The sequence below is a fragment of the Myotis brandtii genome, unplaced genomic scaffold, assembly GCF_000412655.1.
Source record: "Myotis brandtii unplaced genomic scaffold, ASM41265v1 scaffold21, whole genome shotgun sequence".
Lineage (NCBI taxonomy): Eukaryota > Metazoa > Chordata > Mammalia > Chiroptera > Vespertilionidae > Myotis > Myotis brandtii.
Window position 1 is genome coordinate 143,226 of NW_005357846.1, and position 18,516 is coordinate 161,741.

The 18,516-nt window shown below is 41.2% G+C and overlaps 1 protein-coding gene across 2 annotated transcripts in view; it reads left to right on the top strand.

The window, feature by feature from the left end:
* Window positions 1-160: 160 nt before the first annotated feature.
* LOC102244414 (uricase) overlaps window positions 161-18,516 on the top strand; it is a 31,192-nt gene continuing 12,836 nt past the window's right edge. The window contains exons 1-4 of one of the 2 annotated variants that reach the window (XM_005865697.1): window positions 161-251; window positions 10,917-11,135; window positions 16,722-16,838; window positions 16,937-17,015. In XM_005865697.1, the coding sequence (XP_005865759.1) occupies window positions 222-251; window positions 10,917-11,135; window positions 16,722-16,838; window positions 16,937-17,015 (445 nt within the window). In that variant the 5' untranslated portion in view covers window positions 161-221. Of the gene's footprint in view, window positions 252-8,394; window positions 8,623-10,916; window positions 11,136-16,721; window positions 16,839-16,936; window positions 17,016-18,516 lie in introns of those variants that run through there. The other variant, XM_005865698.2, reaches the window with a different exon arrangement.

Genomic DNA, 18,516 nt, shown 5'->3' on the forward strand with positions numbered 1-18,516 from the left:
TTTTACCAAAGATGTTTACATATGCTCTCCACCTCCTGGTTTTAGCCACTCAACATGGTACTTTAATGAGGCCTTGGTGTCCAATTGGCTGTAATGCAATCAGGTAAACATATCGACCGCTTACTCTTCAGGCCAAATAAAAAATGTTAGAAATATCTGTTTTGCCCAAACTAGTCTTTCTCATTTTTGAGACTGAATCTGAAGTAGAAGGCCAAGAGAAAATGGCTCATTACCATAACGACTATAAGAAGGTGAGACCATTCTCTTTTTAGAGGAGGGGAAGGGTAGAGAGGCATATGAAAAGAATTCCTCTTTGATGCTTTTGAATCAGTTATTAAAGATGCTGTTATAATAAATAGCAGTTTACCTCACACTTAGAAATCCTTGTGGCTCTGATAGTTCCTATACACATGGATCCAGATCAGAGCCACTTCAGGATTCAGATCAAACTGGACCCTTGTGAATCAGATGAGTTCTGTGGTTAAATGGGAGTTGTTCAGGGCTCTCAGGGTTTACAGGAAAGGGAGGGCTTGGGGTTCTATATCTCCGAAAAAAGTATTTTGTGAGGGATGTCTAGACCGCCCACTCACATTTTCCCGTGGTGCCTGTGAAAAGGGCAAAATTCTGGGCTTCAACTCAAACCTGCTAAATCAGAATCCTTCCAGTTAGGCTCAGGAGCCTACCTTTTTCACAAGGTTTTGGTAATGCGGGTGTACCTTAGACTCTGAGACTCGCTGCCCCGAGGCCAAGGCTATGCTGTGTCTGGTAGATGCACAACCCACCAAATTGGTAAACCAAGGAACAGTTTTCTGACCATTTCTCCATAGTACTGTTTTGTTTTATATATGTTTTTACTGCATTCAGCAAAAAAAAAAGGCATCTCAACAACCCCAACCTTTTCATCAATTTAAAAAAATTTTTATAGTCTGAAGTTTACTTTTCTAAGTTAAAATAAAATAGAATTAATTTTATTTATCTTGCAATACCTTTTGGCATTACAATGGTAATAGCTGAGTATGCCAGGCTTACAATTCAGTGATACATTTAGAGAATAAAGAGAATATAAGCATCTTGTTTTTAGTTATGTAGGCTAAACATTTGTTGAATAAGATAGAAAATAATTTCTGCTTTCTCCTCATTACATGCTTAGCCCATTGCCTGGCAAATAGAAAATGATCCACAAATATTAGCTAAGATGATTTTTATTACAACCTGAGCCCTTTCTGTAATTGAGCTGGGGTACATCTGAATTAAGATGGTTTTTGCTAAATCTAATTTTATTTCAAGGTCTGGAAAAATACTGGTAGGTTATTTACTTTCAAATGTTGCTTTCGGTAAGCTTTCTTATCTCCCATTGTTGCTGACGAGATCAGTCGATTTCAGTCAACAACCTTCCTTATGCAATCACTAGTGGTTGCACACCGTATTGGATGCTGTGGGGCTCCACGGATTTCAACATCACCCTAAAGCCTAGATTCCAACGTGTCCCAGCTTTTACTAAAAATAGCAAAATAATCTTGTGGACAGAAACACAGTGAATTTGGTATAGGGAGAAAATGTAACCTGGGCAGAATGTTTTTCACAATATTTCCTACCTCTTAAGCCCAAGCAATGCAATATTATAAATATACCATCTCTGCCTCACAACATAATCACATCTAAAAAATGGTAGAAAATCCCTTCCTTGTAACTTCGCCAAGTGTATTGAACAAGAAAGAGTTCTTCACTCGTTAATGAGCTTCTTATTTTATGGTTAAAAGTTTACATTCATTCGTCCAGTAATTCTAGAAAATCTCAGTCTTGATCTCTTGGAATTCTGCCTCTTCCACATTTGCTCTATCATATATTTCTAGTACATTTTATATCTCTTCCATGTCTCCTGTGCATCTGCATTAATCCCTGCTTCTTTATTTGGATCTATCTTCCAGTTCTTTCATTCTCTCTTTGGCGCCATTAATCTGTTATTTAATCTGTCCCTTCCAAATAACTAATCCACTTATCAATGAATTTCTAGAAGGGTCTACTGGGTTCTTTTTCAAATTTACTTGGTCTTTTTCATGGTCCCTTGTTTCTTGTTCAAGAGAAGCTACACTCTAATCTCAAAAAAAAAAGATAAAGTCATTCTTCTCTCTTATGTCTATAAAAAATATTAAGTATACATTTTTGTACTTTATGTCTGATAATTTTAATATCTGAAGACTTGGCAAGTCACACTTTGCTATCTGTTGTTTCTACAACCCTCTCTCTCTCATTGTGTACTTTTGATTTTGGACTATGAATTCAAGCTCCTTGAAGCTTAATCTGTGATAACTTTTTGAGACTGAGATAAAGTTAAGTTTTTCCAGATCCTGGTCTGTGCTGGCTTCATCAAAGTTTAGTCATCCTGCCTGGTTGGTGTGGGTCAGTGGTTGAATGTCCACCTATGAACCAGGAGGTCATGGTTCAATTCCTGGGCATGCAGGAGGTACAGTCCCCAGTAAGGGGTGTGCAGGAGGCAGCCAATCAATGATTCTCTCTCATCATTAATGTCTCTATCTCTCTTTCCCTTGCCCTTCCTCTCTGAAATCAATAAAAAAATATATTTTTTAAAAGTTTAGTCATCCTGTAAGGACTCCTGGCCTTATTTATTTATTTTCAATAGGCTTTTAAGGTCTGATTTACATACTATAAAGTTTATCTAAGTTCAACTTCTATTTTTGTTCAAATTTTAAAAGACTGCTAATGTATGGAGTAAAATCTAGAATGTGACAGACTGAGGGAAAAAGTTGATGCACTTGTTGAGGGAGGAAGGGGAGGGGACTTGAATTATTTTGATAAGAAGGGATGAGACAAGCAAAAAGACTCAGATATTTATAAAATAAGGAATTGTTCCTTAGAAATGTGGTTGAAGGAGAACATAAGTGGAAGAGGGCCAGAAAAATTTTATTTGGTTAATTCTTCTCATTGTTCAGGTGGTTTTGTGAATGCCAATTCCTCCTGGAAGCCATCCTGAATCTCTCTCCAACTGGCTTAGGTGTCCCTGCAATATAGACCCAGAGCTCACTGTATTTTTTCAATTAGAGTATTATAAGAATGTTTTCTGATTACTTGATGACTTTCCGGGGTTACTTTAGAGAGCTGAGGTCAGCAAACTCCTGTGAGCCAAATCTGGCCCACTGTCTGTTTCTATAAAGAAACTTTATTGAAACACAGTCATACCCATTCATTCATGTATTATGTAGCTACTTTATGCTATTATGGCAGAAATGAGCAGTTGCACCAGAGATCATAACAGCTTGCAAAGTCTAAAATACTAGCTTTCTGATTCCTTACCAAAAAAGTTTGTTCTAGTGTATACTCTCTATCAGGGTAGAACAGTGTCTGTCTTGTTTACTGTTGTTTCTAGAGAGCTTACTGTGGTGCTTGTCACATAAAAGAAGCTAAGAAAATATAGGTGAATGTAGGAATTTAATGGAAAAGAGTTTGGGGTTATGTGAGTTTAGAATGAATTAAAACTAATCAGAGAAGTAAATAAAAGTGGTTAGGTAGGTAAAATCCCATTATAAAGAACTTCATTGTAATGTGTCAGGAAGGCAGCGGGGATAGAATGCAAATAATCAGGCCTGGGTTCCATGCCTGCCCCCGATGCTCATTAGCCAAGTGGTTTTGACCAAATGAAAATGATGAACATCAGCTTCCTTTTGTAAAGGTGGGATTCATCTGCACCTTCACAGAGCGCTGTCAGGATTTGATGAGATGCTGTGTGCACAGCCTCTGACACATAACCGGGAGCTCATTCAGTGCTGATTCCTTCCCACCTTGTTTCCTTTTCTTCCAAGATGCACCCACTTCTTTGTCCTTACAGATGGACTAAAACCAGTCCATTGGCAACATGGTTCCAATGACCACACATAAGTCTACATCAGCCAGATAAACGTCAATGTTTAATTCAAACATAGTGCCCTGTGGTTAAAGGCATGAAGCTGAGTTTTCATCCTGCCCCAAAGGGCAATCACCCTTCGATTCTCCCCTTACTTCACAGCCTAAATGCTCTTGCAATAAACACAGAATCCATCTGAGCTTATGCTTTCCCTGTAATTAAAAAAAAATGACTGAAGTGCTAGAAAAAGTGATGTTTTGGATGGGGGGCATCTCTTGGTGTTGGGTAAGTTCTGCCTAGCATAGTGTAAGTAAAATAAAACTTGACAGTCTCAGCAAGCTTTTTCTACTATACCTGTCTGCCTATCAGCTGTGTGACTTTGGGCAGCTCACTTAACATCTCTGAGCTAGTTTATTTTTATATTTATATTTTTTAAAATATATTTTTATTGATTTCAGAGAGGCAGGGAGAGGGAGAGAGAGATAGAAACATCAATGATGACAGAGACTCATTGATCGGCTGCCTCCTGCATGGCCCCAACTGGTGATCGAGCCTGCAACCCAGGCATATGCCTTGGACCAGAATCAAACCTGGGACCCTTCAGTCTTCAGGCTGATGCTCTATCCACTGAGCCAAACCGGCTAGGGTAAGTTAGTTTATTTTTAAAACCAGAGGCTCGATGCACAAATTCATGCACCAGTGGGTCCCTCGGCCTGGCCTGCAGGATCGGGCCAAAACCGGCTTTCTGACATCCCCTGAGGGGTCCTGGATTGCAAGAGGGTGCAGGCCAGGCCAAGGGACCCCACCAGTGCATGATCAGGGCTGGGGAGAGATGCGGGAGGTTGGCCAGCCGGGGAGGGGCCACGGGAGGGCTCCAGGGCGTGTCCGACCCATCTTGTTCAGTCCCTATTGGCCGGACCCCAGCAGCAAGTCAACCTATCGGTTGGAGCATCTGCCCCCTGGTGGTCAGTGCACATCATAGCAAGTGGTTGAGCAGCCTTAGTATATCATTAGCATATTACGCTTTGATTGGTTGAACGGACGACCGGATGACCGGATACTTAGCATATTAGACTTTTATTATATAGGATAGGGAGTCTGTCCACCAAATTACAAGGTTTTTGTGAGGAATAGATAAGATACCGTAGGTCTCATTGGGTGGAAAATTTAAAAATGATGCAGAAATATAGCTTTCTGCAATAGCATGGCCATCCCCCCTCCTGTTAGGATCAGAATGCTTTTTTTTTCTGTTCCTAATGAGTGGAGGGGCTTGCCAGCAAGGGATGTAGGGACTCTGAGGTAGTGGGTAAGGGCATGGCATCTGAAGCCAAATGGGCTGGGTTCTCCTCCTGTTCTGTCACCTAGTAACTGTCTGACCGTGGCAGATTACCCGACCCCAGTGTCTTCCTTTGTCAAAGTTGGATAATATAACTACTTTATAAGTTGTTGTTTTTTAAATAATTAAATGAAGTAATATATGCAAAGTTCCTGATGCATATCAAACCCTCACTAAATGGTTGCTAATATTATTTTCATTTTCAAGACTTATACATTAGGAACAAAATATCTTGTTGTTGTTGTTGTTAAAAATATCAATGGATATTTTCCCATTGATTTTTAGAGAGAGTGGAAAGGCAGGGGAGAGACAGAAAGAGAGAAACATCGATGTGAGAGAGACACATCAATTGGTTGCCTCCTGCATGTGCCCCAACCAGGGCTGGGGATCAAGCCTGCAACCAAGGTACGTGCCCTCAACCAGAATTGAACCCATGACCCTTCAGTCTGCAGGCCAACTCTCTATCCACTGAGCCAAACCGGCTAGGGCGAGATATCTTTTAGTGTATGCATTTCAGTAAAATTTTCTTAACTGCCTTTTTGGAGGTCTTCATCAATTCTTTGTGGGGTATCCTGCCCCCAATTCTAGAGACACCTCAGGGCCCTGATCCAGTTCCCTCCCCTAAGGCTGCTTGGTGCCCTGGAGAGGCTGGCAAGAAAATGAGCATTTCCCCTGGCATTTAGTGACGACTCTCTCTTCTTTGGTAGCAGGCAGAAGTATGAAAATAATGGAGCACCTGTAAATAGAGTCTTCATTAAGCAGCAGGTCACCATTTCTAGCTACCATATTAAGTGTATACATTATACTGTTCCTGGAAACATCTGCTTGACAAACCCCTCTAGGGTCACCCTTTGAACATAACTCAGGGCACATCTTCCCTTGATGGCAAAAATAAACTACTCTACAGTCTATAGCCACATGACATTTTCCACTAGATATCAATATTTTCCCATGTGACATTTAGGAGATCCTAGGCAACCAAAAAAATACCAGCTGCCTCTGCGGTTGTTATGCATCATTACTGCTCTTCTCGTTCCATATTGTTAGAATTCATCTAAGTGATATTAATATTGTTCATTGGAGTGCTCCTTTCTCTTATGTTAGTTCAGGATTTTCTTCCGAAGTCCTTTTGTTCACAAATATGCAAGAAAATAGCCAGGCAAGGGGGCAAACCTGTGCAGAGAACTGGAAGAACTTCTCCATCACATTCCAGAGGCTGTCTCCATGCAGAGTTCTTCCAGTTATCACAGCACAACTACAGCTGAATCGATATTCACACTTGGGTGATGGGTCCTAAATAGCTAGCCCTTTTGTATTCCTCTCTGTTATGGAGGGTAGAGATGCTGCTCTTGAAAGAAAATTCTACTTATTTTAAAATTTACATTTGTAAAAGTTTTGCCTCATCGTTCCTAATATTTTTCTGCCTCAAATCCATCCATGGGGCCCTGTAGAGGTTAACAGACTCCAGGCTAAGACCCCTTACCAGTGGTTCTCAACCTTCTGGCCCTTTAAACACAGTTCCTCATGTTGTGACCCAACCATAAAATTATTTTCGTTGCTACTTCATAACTGTAATGTTGCTACTGTTATGAATCGTAATGTAAATATCTGATATGCAGGATGGTCTTAGGCGACCCCTGTGAAAGGGTCGTTCGACCGCCAAAGGGGTCGCGACCCACAGGTTGAGAACCGCTGCCTTAGACTGTAGTGACAGCCTCCATCACTTTCAATATGACCTGGGAATGAGAGAACACTCACTATCTCATTACAAAAGTGAAACTTCATATGATTTACTTAAAATCTCTGAGAGTTTCCTCCAACATTACTTGCGGGCAAATAATGAGTCTCCATCCTTTTGTATTTCAAAAGATGTCTAAGAAAAGGGGATTTTTCTCATGTGGAGCCAGGAAAAGATTTACTCCTGCTGATATTTTTTCCAGAGTGTTTCTCTAGGAAATCAAGTCCTTTTGTAACCATGTCCTCAAGCCACACAGCCTGGGGCAGGACATCCTAGCAGAAGTATGAAGGCTGACTCAGGCCTCATCACAGCAGCAGTCTTTGATTTTCGCCACCGTTGTTCTGGATCGGTGTGCAGTCTGGGTATTTATTGCGAACAGTAACCATGGGACCCTTTGATGCAAACATTTGAAATAGAATTATTATTTATCAATGATAACTATAGCTAACATTTATTGAACACTTACTATTTGCCAGACACTTTTCTAAGTACTTGATGTTTTTTCTTATGTAATCCTCACAGCAATCCTAAGAAATGTGCACTGCTATTATTCCCATTTTATAGATGGAGAAATTTGCCTCCATTCACAGAGCTACTAGGTAGCAGGACAAAGATCCACACCCGGCCTGCCTGACTCCAGAGCCCAGAGCCCAGAGCCCAGAGCCCAGAGCCCAGAGCCCACGCTCTCAGCCCCTGACCACGCGCCAGATGAGAGCGGCCTTTGCATTTTACTGTGCAGCGGTCTCGGATGTGGGTCTCTGCGCCATACTGGGCATGATGCAAAGGAGGTTCTGGCACTTCTGATTTCTCTGACTATGGAAGTGAGGAAGCCTTATTAAAAAGAACAACGTCAGCTGTGGTCCAGGCTATCACCCGTGTTGTCGGGTCCTGCTGAGAGACCCTTGGGTGTCCCACATCGTTCCTGTTCCATTCTGTTCCAGCCTCAGAAGGTTGTGTCCTTTTTATTCGGACTCATTGCTCGGCAAGCTTGATTACTCCAGCCTTGCTCGGGTGCTGAGGCCAGAACCTGCTATGCATCAGGAGCTTGCTAAGGACCACTGACCTCTCTTGTGTGTGACGTGCATGAACTCTGGGACGGCTGCGCTGTGCTGGAGCGCTCGGTCTTGTTAGCAATGCGAACACTTTGTGCTGCATCGCTGACTCTGTCTACACCCAGCTCTGCCCTTCCTGGGCCTTTGTTCTCTGGCCAGCTGTGCCTGTGATCTCCAGGCTGTGGTGATCAGAGGAAAGAAGGGGCCTTCCCCACCTTCCCAGGAAGAGGAACTTCCCGATTGAGCTAAAGCAGCTCTTCCTGCATTGAAATCTTTGGGATATTTTCATGAACTATTCTGTGTCACCACACAGGGGTGGAGGTGGTGGTGCACCATTCATTCATTCAAGACACATTTATTAAGCACTTTATTAAGTACCTCTTCATGTTCCAGGCACTGTGCGGAGCACTGGGGTTGCCATAACAACTAAGATAAAAATTGTTCCTGCTTCCATAATTTACCATTCCTGAAGAAATTAGACACAAAATGAGGCAATTGCAATACAATTTGACAAAATAACTATTTTGAGAGCGCACTGAAGGGCACCTACTCCAGACCTGAGGGGCTGGGGCACATTACCGGGAGAAGTGACATCTGAGATTGAAGGACGCCCAGAAGAAGTTAGGCAGGTGAAGAGGTTGGTAGTTGGGTAGTGAGGAAGGGAAGGAGTGTTCAAGAAAGAAAGAATGGCAAATTCAAAGGTCTACAGGCTGAAAAGCATGCAGAGCCTAGGCAACCACAGTCAGCTCAGGACAGCGAAGCAGTTCAAAATAGTGTGGCAAGACATGAAGCTGGAGAGATGAGCAGGCTGGGGCTAGGAAGAGTGGCTATCATTTAATGTTCATATATATCACTTAGGGACCACTTGCTTTCACAGACTAACCTACTGTACCTTGAGGATTTTGTGGCAGAGGATGGAACTGAGGAATAACATTTGTTGAGTCTTACTGTGCACTGGCGACAATGGATAATTTCAGAGACTTTGGTTCTGGATCCCAGCCCATATCATCCAAGGGCCCCAAGCCAGCCAGGTGCCTCTCTCCCCCAGGTAGAATCTCTTGTTGCTCAAGGCACATCAGAGTCTTTCTTAGCTGCTACCAATAGTGCTCTCCACTCCAAAGACTGGGCCTTCTCAAGGTCCCCTTGGCTCTCTCTGCTGCTGCTGTGCCCACAGCCAGGCCGGATGTGACCACTATTATTAGGGTTGACCTCTCTGCATCACTAGGTACTAGGAACTGAACCAGGTCTTTCACACTCACCAGAAACCCTACAAGAAGGAGTGTCTATCTTCATTGGTACAAATGGGAACGCTGAGGCTCAGAGACATCAAATTATTTGTCACAAGCTACAAAGCTATACTAGTACGTAGGAAGGCAGCATTTGGGCCTGCTCTGATTCCAAAGCCATTATAACTATACAACATGCCCCTTTCCCTGTCACTATTATAGTTCTCATTAGGATCCCTTAAGTCTGCTCCTTCTGTTTTCTTATTGGTCCTGTTTTTGAATTATAAGTCTCCCAACGATTGGGTCAGAGGCTTTTGAGGGATCTCTCCAAGAGTTGTCCCTTCAATGTGTCCTTCCCACAGAGAAAGGATTGAATTCAGACACCACACATTTTTAGGGTTTATCCCCAAGATTTAAGACAGCCTCCCATCTCACTGTGATTAAGAACATTACAATAATTTCTGATGTTGGCTAGAATTTTAAAAACTTTCCCAGGGGACCTGGTGATTTTTTATGCAAACATTTGTAGGCAATCCTGGGGTTTCTCAGCATATCACCTATGTGCCATGAGCAGGCCAGTTTCCTTCCCTGAGCCCTTCCCCACATTCTCACTGAATGTTGGTTTTGATTTACTTTTGTTCCCTTCTTTCATTACAATTTTAATGTGCAATTTCAATGCTGAAAAAAAAAATGTTTTTTTGTTCCTCTGCTCCCTCCTGCCTCTCCTCTCAAACACCAATAAAGCCCAGGAACACGTCCTGTGGAACCCAGCAGTGGAGACGGACGTATTAGCTAGTGAGGGCTCCAGCTTCAGACAAGAGTACTAATGACTCAATCACGAAGCTTTTATTAAGTGTCTCTTTGCTAAAGCATAGCTTTCCCTGTGTCAGATGGCCCTGGCTCCGCACTCCTGAAGGTAATCTGGACCCTGCCACTAATTACCCTTCTTCCTGCCAGCAGGTAGAAGAATCAATTTTCAAATTGTTTTTATTGATCACAGGACATTTTCTCCAGAATATCACTCTCTATAAAAAAGGGAATACAATTATTTCCAGTTCACATAGTCAAAGCATTTTATACAAGAAAGGCTGTTTATGTAGTGGTTAGGAGTACACAAGGTAAAGTCAACAGACCTGAGTGTGAGTGCTTGGCTCTATCCTTTACTAGCTATGTGTAGGAGGGCAAGTTGCTTAAACTCTTGGAACCTCAGTTTTTCCCTCTGTAAAATGGGAATAATACTAGTTCTCAGAGCTGTTATAAGGATTACCTTAGCAGGGATTAAATAAAACAGAGTCGTTTAGCCCATGAAGTACAGTTATTATTATTACTTATTATTATCAAGAAAGCCATCTTCCTGTGTTCAGGCCAATCTGATATAGTTTCATTGGTTACTTGTGATTCTCCTTTCTCCCTTCTTCTTCAAAAGTGAGACATGACCTTGCTTTCAAGAATACTCTGATTATTACAATTATAGTAATTCCTCACTTAACATTGATAGGTTCTTGGCACTACAGTGAAAAACATTATTATGTAACCAGTTTTACCACAGGCTAATTGATATAAATAAAAGTTAAGTTAGTATGGCATCTGATCAATTATACCAGAACGAGGACCTGCTGTATATGATACAATTAAGGCTTAGACAAATTGCAATTGACCTTTTGCTTTCACTTAGCCTTTATCAACAACTATGTTTTCATTGCAGAATGATGAGGTGGAGTTTGTCCGAACTGGCTACGGGAAGGATATGGTAAAAGTTCTCCGTATTCAGCGAGATGGAAAATTTCACAGCATTAAAGAGGTGGCAACTTCGGTGCAACTTACTCTGAGCTCCAAAAAAGATTATCTACATGGAGATAATTCAGACATCATCCCTACAGACACCATCAAGAACACAGTTCACGTCTTGGCAAAGTTCAAAGGAGTATGTGTTATTATTCTTAGATGCTGCCAATTACGATGCAGGATTCACTATTCTATAACATAATGATATTGCTTGCTTATTTCAAGTTCCCTTTGCTTTTAAACCTTATTTTTACATTTAAGCCATTAAAAAAAGTTTTCTTTTCCATTCTAAAGTTCCCAGTCTTACAGAAAAGCTTGGTTGTTTTTGTTTGTTTGTTTTAAATTCACCTCTTTGTTCTCTTTTCTTGGATCTCAACACTTATAACACCTTTTAGATAGAGAATCCTATTAAAGAATTTTACGGTTATCTCTTGATTAGGACCATGACAAATCAAGGTCCTGAGAGCGTTTCAGATCATAAATTTACACATTTTTGTCATTCATTTCTTTGAGTCTAATTATTTATTTTTTCCTCTTAAAATTTATAGAAGAAAATACCATTTCTCTTGTTGGTGTTGCTATAAAAGAAAATCTTAAGTACAAGATACACTTTGAAATATATTTGTCCAACTTTTAATGCTTTCCTGGTCTTCCTAACTCGATGACCATTTAGTATCCATATATGGCAGCAATTATACTCTTCCAAAGGGCATTGGAACTGATAGAGTCTGATATGTTAGCACTTTCACCTCAAGTTTCTTTAAGTGTGAGTGAAGCTGTGCTGGTCCACCAGCAGATTTCTGGGCAATTCAAGAAAAAATTTTTTATTTGCTAAGAAGCCTAAAAAGACAAGAAATGTAGATAGGAAAGCTTCTTTTCTCATGCTTTTTGGCATGAAATCCACACCCATGAAATGAACAAATTTAACTGAAATACAAATTCTGCAAGGCATATCTCCACTCTGAACCTTTCTCTTGCTAATCAGAATGGCCCAGCAAGCACAGACATGGCTATGGACAAAGGCATTGCTCTCTTAAAAACATAAATTGAAAACAGGTTTTTGTACTGCACCACAAAAGAGAGCTGGGTAGCACAGATTTTTACATTTTCTGTACTGTGTGAGAGGTGAAGAGAAGTGAAGGAATGAATCTGGATGTTTGAACACCAAATTAATTCATGTTAGACAAAATGATCGTATCATTTTTTATCCAAACCAGAACACATTTTTCCTATTTTTTAAATTGAAACATAATGGACATACAACATACATTAGTTTTAGGTGTACACCATAATGGTTTGATATTTGCCTTTATTGCAAAATGTTCACCACAATAAGTCTAGTTAACATCCATCACCATGCATAGTTACAGAATCGTTTTTCTTGTGATAACGTTTAAGATTTCCTCTCTTAGCCACTTTCAAATATGCAGTATAGTCCCACTAACTGTGGTCTCCATGCTGCACATTACATCCCCCTGATTTATTTATTTTACAACTGGAAGTTTGTACCTTTCGACTCCTTTTATTCATTTGACTTCTCACCCCCGACCCCTCACCTCTGGCAACCACCAATCTGTTCTCTGTATCTGTGGGCTTGGTTTTATTAGTTTGTTTTGAGTTTGTTTTAGATTCCACATATAAGTGAGATCATACAGCGTTTTTCTTTCTCTGTTTGACTTATTTCACTTAGCATAATGCCCTCAAGTTCTCCATGTTTTTGCAAATGGCAAAATTTCATTCTTTTAATGGCTGAATAATATTCCATTATATCAGCGGTTCTCAACCTGTGGGTCGGGGCCCCTTTGGTGGTCAAACGACCCTTTCACAGGGGTCGCCTAAGACCATCCTGCATATCAGATATTTACATTACGATTCATAACAGTAGCAACATTACAGTTATGAAGTAGCAACGAAAATAATTTTATGGTTGTGTCACAACATTGAGGAACTGTATTTAAAGGGCCAGAAGGTTGAGAACCACTGCATTATATATATCACATTTTCTTTATGCATTCATCCATTGATGAACACTTAGGTCATTTCCATATTTTGACTACTGTAATAATGCTGCAATTAACATGGGGGTGTATGTATCTTTTTAAGTTAGTCCTTTCATTTTCCAAATCAGGACACTTTTGAGAGTAGAACGGGATGCTATTAATAATTATTCTAGGACAACAGGTAGAATATGTCTCAAAAATGTCAGATTTATCCTGGGGAAACCTGTATAAATAGTCCACCTTAATTATAGGAAAGCCCTAAATAATCTGTAGATTATGATAACACCATCAAACATTGCCTGGAGATTAATATGAAGAATTTGTGTGGAAGTGAGGAGCTGCTTTATGAGGGTGAAGAGCTGAGGATGGTCAACAGAAAGCCTGTTTGCAAGGCAAAGACAGCTGAAGTGACCCTTCATTAACATTTTTCCTCGGAAAACTTGGAGGCCTATTTGCCAGCCTCATAGAGTCCAGAGCGTTTTGGAGTATAATGTAGTACTGTACCTGGTGTAGGTGATGGCAAGCTCATTGCGAGAAGCATCTGAATAAGTTACTTTTGCTCATCTACTGATTGACACATGTCCTACAAAGCAGGTTTCTTAAGAAAAATGATAGTCTCACTTGGTGATGGTGATTTATCAATTACACTTAGGAGCCTTTGTGAAAAATTGGAATAACAACCAATTCAGCTCTCAAGATTCTTTCTAATTTTACATTTCTCTGTCTCTAGATAGCACTTGATTCAAAAGGGAGATCCATGGATATTAAAAATTATTTTTAAGTGGGACAAGTATTTCTGATCACTAGCATTTTGTTTCTTTTTTAAAATGTTTTTTTTTAAATCTTTATTGTTGAGATTATACAGAAGTCCCTCTTTTCCCCCCTATTGCTCCAACCCACCTGGGTCCTGCCCCACCCCAGGCTTTTGCCACCCTATTGTCTGTGTTCATAGATAATGCATATCTATATATATATAAAAGGCTAAGTGACTGTCCAACTGTCTGACCATCTGACTGGCTGGTAGATATGACATACACTGACCACCAGGGGACAGATGCTCAATGCAGGAGCTGCTGAGCTGTGGTGACTTGGCAGTGGTGGTTCTCAGGTGATGCATCCCAGAACCAGAGAGGAGGGAGCCCGATTCCTCATGGGGCTGTGTGATTCCACCTTTGGCTGTGGGTTATGTTGTTGCTGGGGCACTGTCGGCCCCAAATCTAGTTTACTGCGGAGCTGCAGTGACTGCAGATGCCCTTCGAGCCACGGTGCTACCCAGGTACGGTCAGCCTGGGAGGGACCATGGGAGGTTGGCTCCAGGGCATGTCCAGCCCATCTTGCTCAGTCCCACCCCGATGGCCACCTTCTAATTAATATCCTTTCCATGCACACAAATTCATGCACCGGGCCACTAGTATACACATAAGATCTTTGTTTAATTTCTTCCTGCCCACCATCCTTCCTTCCCTCTGAGAATCATCAGTCTATTCTATTTCTATGCCTCTGATTCTATTTTATTCACCAGTTTATTCTGTTCATTAGATTTTGCATTTGTTTATTCTGATTTTTAGATTCAGTTGTTGATAGATATGTATTTGTTGCCATTTTGTTGTTCATATTTTTTATCTTTATCTTTTTCTTCTTCTTCCCCTTCTTAAAGAATACCCTTCAGCATTTTATATAATACTGGTTTGGTGGTAATGAACTCCTTACCATTTTTTTGTCTGTGAAGCTCTTCATCTGACCTTGAATTCTAAATGACAGCTTTGCTAGGTAGAGTTATCTTGGTTGTAGGTCCCTGCTATTAATCACTTTGAATATTTCTTGCCACTTCTGGCCTGCATAGTTTCTGTTGAGAAATCAGCTGACAGTCGTATGGGCAATCCCTTGTAGGTAACTAACTGCTTTTCTCTTGCTGCTTTTAAGATTTTCTCTTTGTCTTTAGCCCTTGGCATTTTAATTATGATATGTCTTGGTGTGGTCCTCTTTGGGTTCCTTTTGTCTGGGATTCTCTGTGGTTCCTGGACTTTTAAGTCTATTTCTTTCACCAGGTAGGGGAAGTTTTCTGTCATTATTTCTTCAAATATATTTTCAATATCTTGCTCTCTCCCTTCTTCTGGCACCCCCATAATGTGGATGTTGGTATGCTTGAAGTTGTCCCAGAGGCTCCTTACACTATCTTCATAGTTTTGGATTCTTTTTTCTTTTTTCTCTTCTGGTTGGGTGTTTTTGCTTTCTCATATTTCAAATCGATTTGATTCTCAGGATCCTTTAGTCTACTGTTGAATTCTTGTATATTATTCTTTATTTCAGTTAGTGTATGCTTAATTTCTGACTTGTCCTTTTCCATTTTTTGGCATTCTCACTAAGACTCTTAAAAGTCTCACTAAGTCCCTTGGAGGTCTCTAAAAGATTCTTGAGTAACCTTATAACTGTGATTTTGAACTCTGTATCCAGTAGTTTGCTTTCTTCCATTTGTGACATGTTTCTTTGTCTCTGCATTTTTGCTGCTTCTCTGTGTTTATTTCTATGTATTGGGAAGAGCTGCTATGTCTCCTTGAGTTGATAGAGTGGCCTTGTGTAGTAGGTGTCCTATAGGGCCCAGTGGCTCAGCCTCCCCAATCACCTGAGGTGGACACTCTTGGTGCACCCCTTTGTGGGCTGTGTGCACAGTCTTGTTGTAGTTGAGACTTGATTGCTATTGGTGTCACTGGGAGGAATTGACTTCCAGGCCAATTGGCTATGAGGACCAGCTGTGACTACAGAGGGAGAGCTGCTGTGCAGGAAACACCCTATGGAGCAGGACTTGCTTCAGTGGGGCTTTGATGTTCACTGAGTCTGCCCCTTGAGTGTGTTATTTATGGATGTGTAGAGTTGTAATCAGGTATGATCTGACACTGGGTACACTGGCTCTTGAGTCTCCAGAGAGGAGTAAAGGCAGCCACTGCCTGGGGCCACACAGCAGGAGCTATAGAGAGATCTGCAGATTCCTTTTCTTTGTGTCAGGTTTGGAAGTGCCCAGATGAGGCCCATCTGTGAAGCAAGGCAGGTGGGTGGTGGTGCCGGGTCTTGGGCCATTTATTGATAGGTTTGGGGCTCCCTGACCAGCTGCAGTTTGTTTGACAGATTTTAGCCTGAGCAAGGACAGGCTATTCATATGCAAAATCCGCTGCACACAGGTTGGGTACGGCTGGAAATTGGATGAGGCGGGTCTCAGGGAATCACCAGGGTGGAGCAAACAGAAATGGCTGTCAGTCAGCCCTGTGACTGGGGACGTCCCAGCATAAGAACAATGATTCCTGCAAGTACCTCGTCTGGGAGAACACTCACCACTCCAGCAGCCTCTGTGTCAGTGAGCCCCAATCTGCACTGGTTTTTACAGCCGTAGTTACGGGGACTTCTTTTCCCAGCTCTGGGACCCTCGGCTGGGCATCTGTTGTGGGGCTGGGACCCCTTGCTCCTCTGGGCGGCCTCTGCAGAGACAATCTCCCACCTAATTAAAAAAGTGGCACACGTGGGTGCTGGACCAGCCTGTTCCATGCCTCCACACCTCCTACCAGTCTCTGTGTTCTTTCTTTTTTACCTCTTTAGTTGTAGGACTTCCATTCAGCCAGCTTCCTGATGGTTCTGGATAATGGTTGTTCTGTATTTTAGTTGTAATTTTGATGTGGTTGTGGGAGGCCTACACCACCATCTTGGTCTCACCCCCATTTTGTTTCTTTTTACAGATCAAAAGCATAGAAACGTTTGCTATGAATATCTGTGAACATTTCCTTTCTTCTTTTAACCATGTCATCAGAGCTCAAGTCTACGTGGAAGAAGTCCCTTGGAAGCGTTTTGAAAAGGTTACTTTTACTTATTTGTGCTCTCAGTTTAATTAAAGAAATTGGCTTTATGACATGCTGAAATTTTATTGGAAACAATGTTGGTTTCTAATTTTCAGAATGGAGCTAAGCATGTCCACGCATTTATTCATACTCCCACTGGAACGCACTTCTGTGAGGTTGAACAGATGAGGAGTGGTGAGAAAATATTTTTCATGTTTTGATTCTTCTATAGCAATTTCAGGTTTCTTTTCTTCTAAGTTATTCTGTTTAATAGGAAACTGTAGAGAATTTTGAAGGCTTTTTAATCTGAGATGGGATTGAGCATTGTGACTTTAAATTATATTTTAAAACAATCTACTTTTTTCTTAAAAATGAAAAATGAAATAATAGCTTTTGCAACAAATCTGGGAGTTAAATGGAGTGGATCGTTTTTATTACCAGGTTTTGAGGTAAGGAAAAAAGGCCCACGCTGACAAACCCCCAAATTTCTGATCTTTCTGACCAGTATTTTAAGTATCATACTGTGCTTTAATTATAATAAGTATTATAGGAAATAGCTAGTAAATAACAATCAAGTTTCCCTGACACATTATTTGCGTACTATTACTATAAAAATGAACCTCACTTAACATAGCAATGACAATTATATAATTCTTAAGAAATTTTAAAATTAATGGTGGAACATAATTACAATAACCCCAGGCCTGAAAGTAGCACATAGCACTTCTACTTGAGAGCAGCCAATCACACAGCCTCACCTAACTGCAAAGGGAGGCTGGGAAAAGTAGTCTAGCCAGGTACCCAGGAGGAAGAGGAAGTAGATTTAGTGAACAGCTAGCCGTCTCTGCCACTGGAAGGTGAAAAGAAGACTGAAGAGGAACTGTGCAGTTTGGCAAATAGAACAGTGATGACTTCTATAAAGAATATGTTAGCAGAGCCCTGGAGTTGGAAGTGGGGTGGTCAAATATAAGGTTCTTCTGATCATAATAAGAAACCGGCTGCTCTTCACACCCTTGTTCTTTCTAGGAATTTCTAGGAGTTATCATCAGCCTGAATTGTAGTCACCCGGCTGCTGTAAGGTGGAAAAACTAGTCACCATAATTAGGCCAGAGCTTTTTCTTTCTGCAGAAAGTTAAAGAGCTACAGGGTATTACGATCACTGTGGCAGTGTTCCCAGAAGCTCAGCTTGACTCATCTGGAATCCAGTGCCTCTCCAATATGCCCTGGGGCTGGAGGGATCAGGGGAGGGCAAGAAGCATCAGTTGCCTCAAGAGTAGGCAGTATGTATGTGCACACATATGTGAGTGCACACACATATCTTCCAGTGTTGTGTGTATGAAGATGACATTTGTACTTTGTACCTCTTTGGAGAGTAAGGATCTGGTGCTCTTTGGGCTGCAGATTTTAATTCTTCATTTGTTTATTATCTAAGAGTTGAAACTGTGAGTTGAGCCAATATACAATTATTGTCATAAGAAATGCCCTTGTGTAGGCTTAACTGAAGAAAATAATCATTTTACACACACACACACACACACACACACACACACACACACACACACACACCAATCCAGAGTGAAGGCTGTTGTTATAAACCCCTAAGTAGGGCTTTTGGTGGGGGGCTGGCTAGGTTGGTGAGAATTCTGCCCCCTCAAACACATGCACTTAATCACATATTCAGCCATGCAACTCCCAA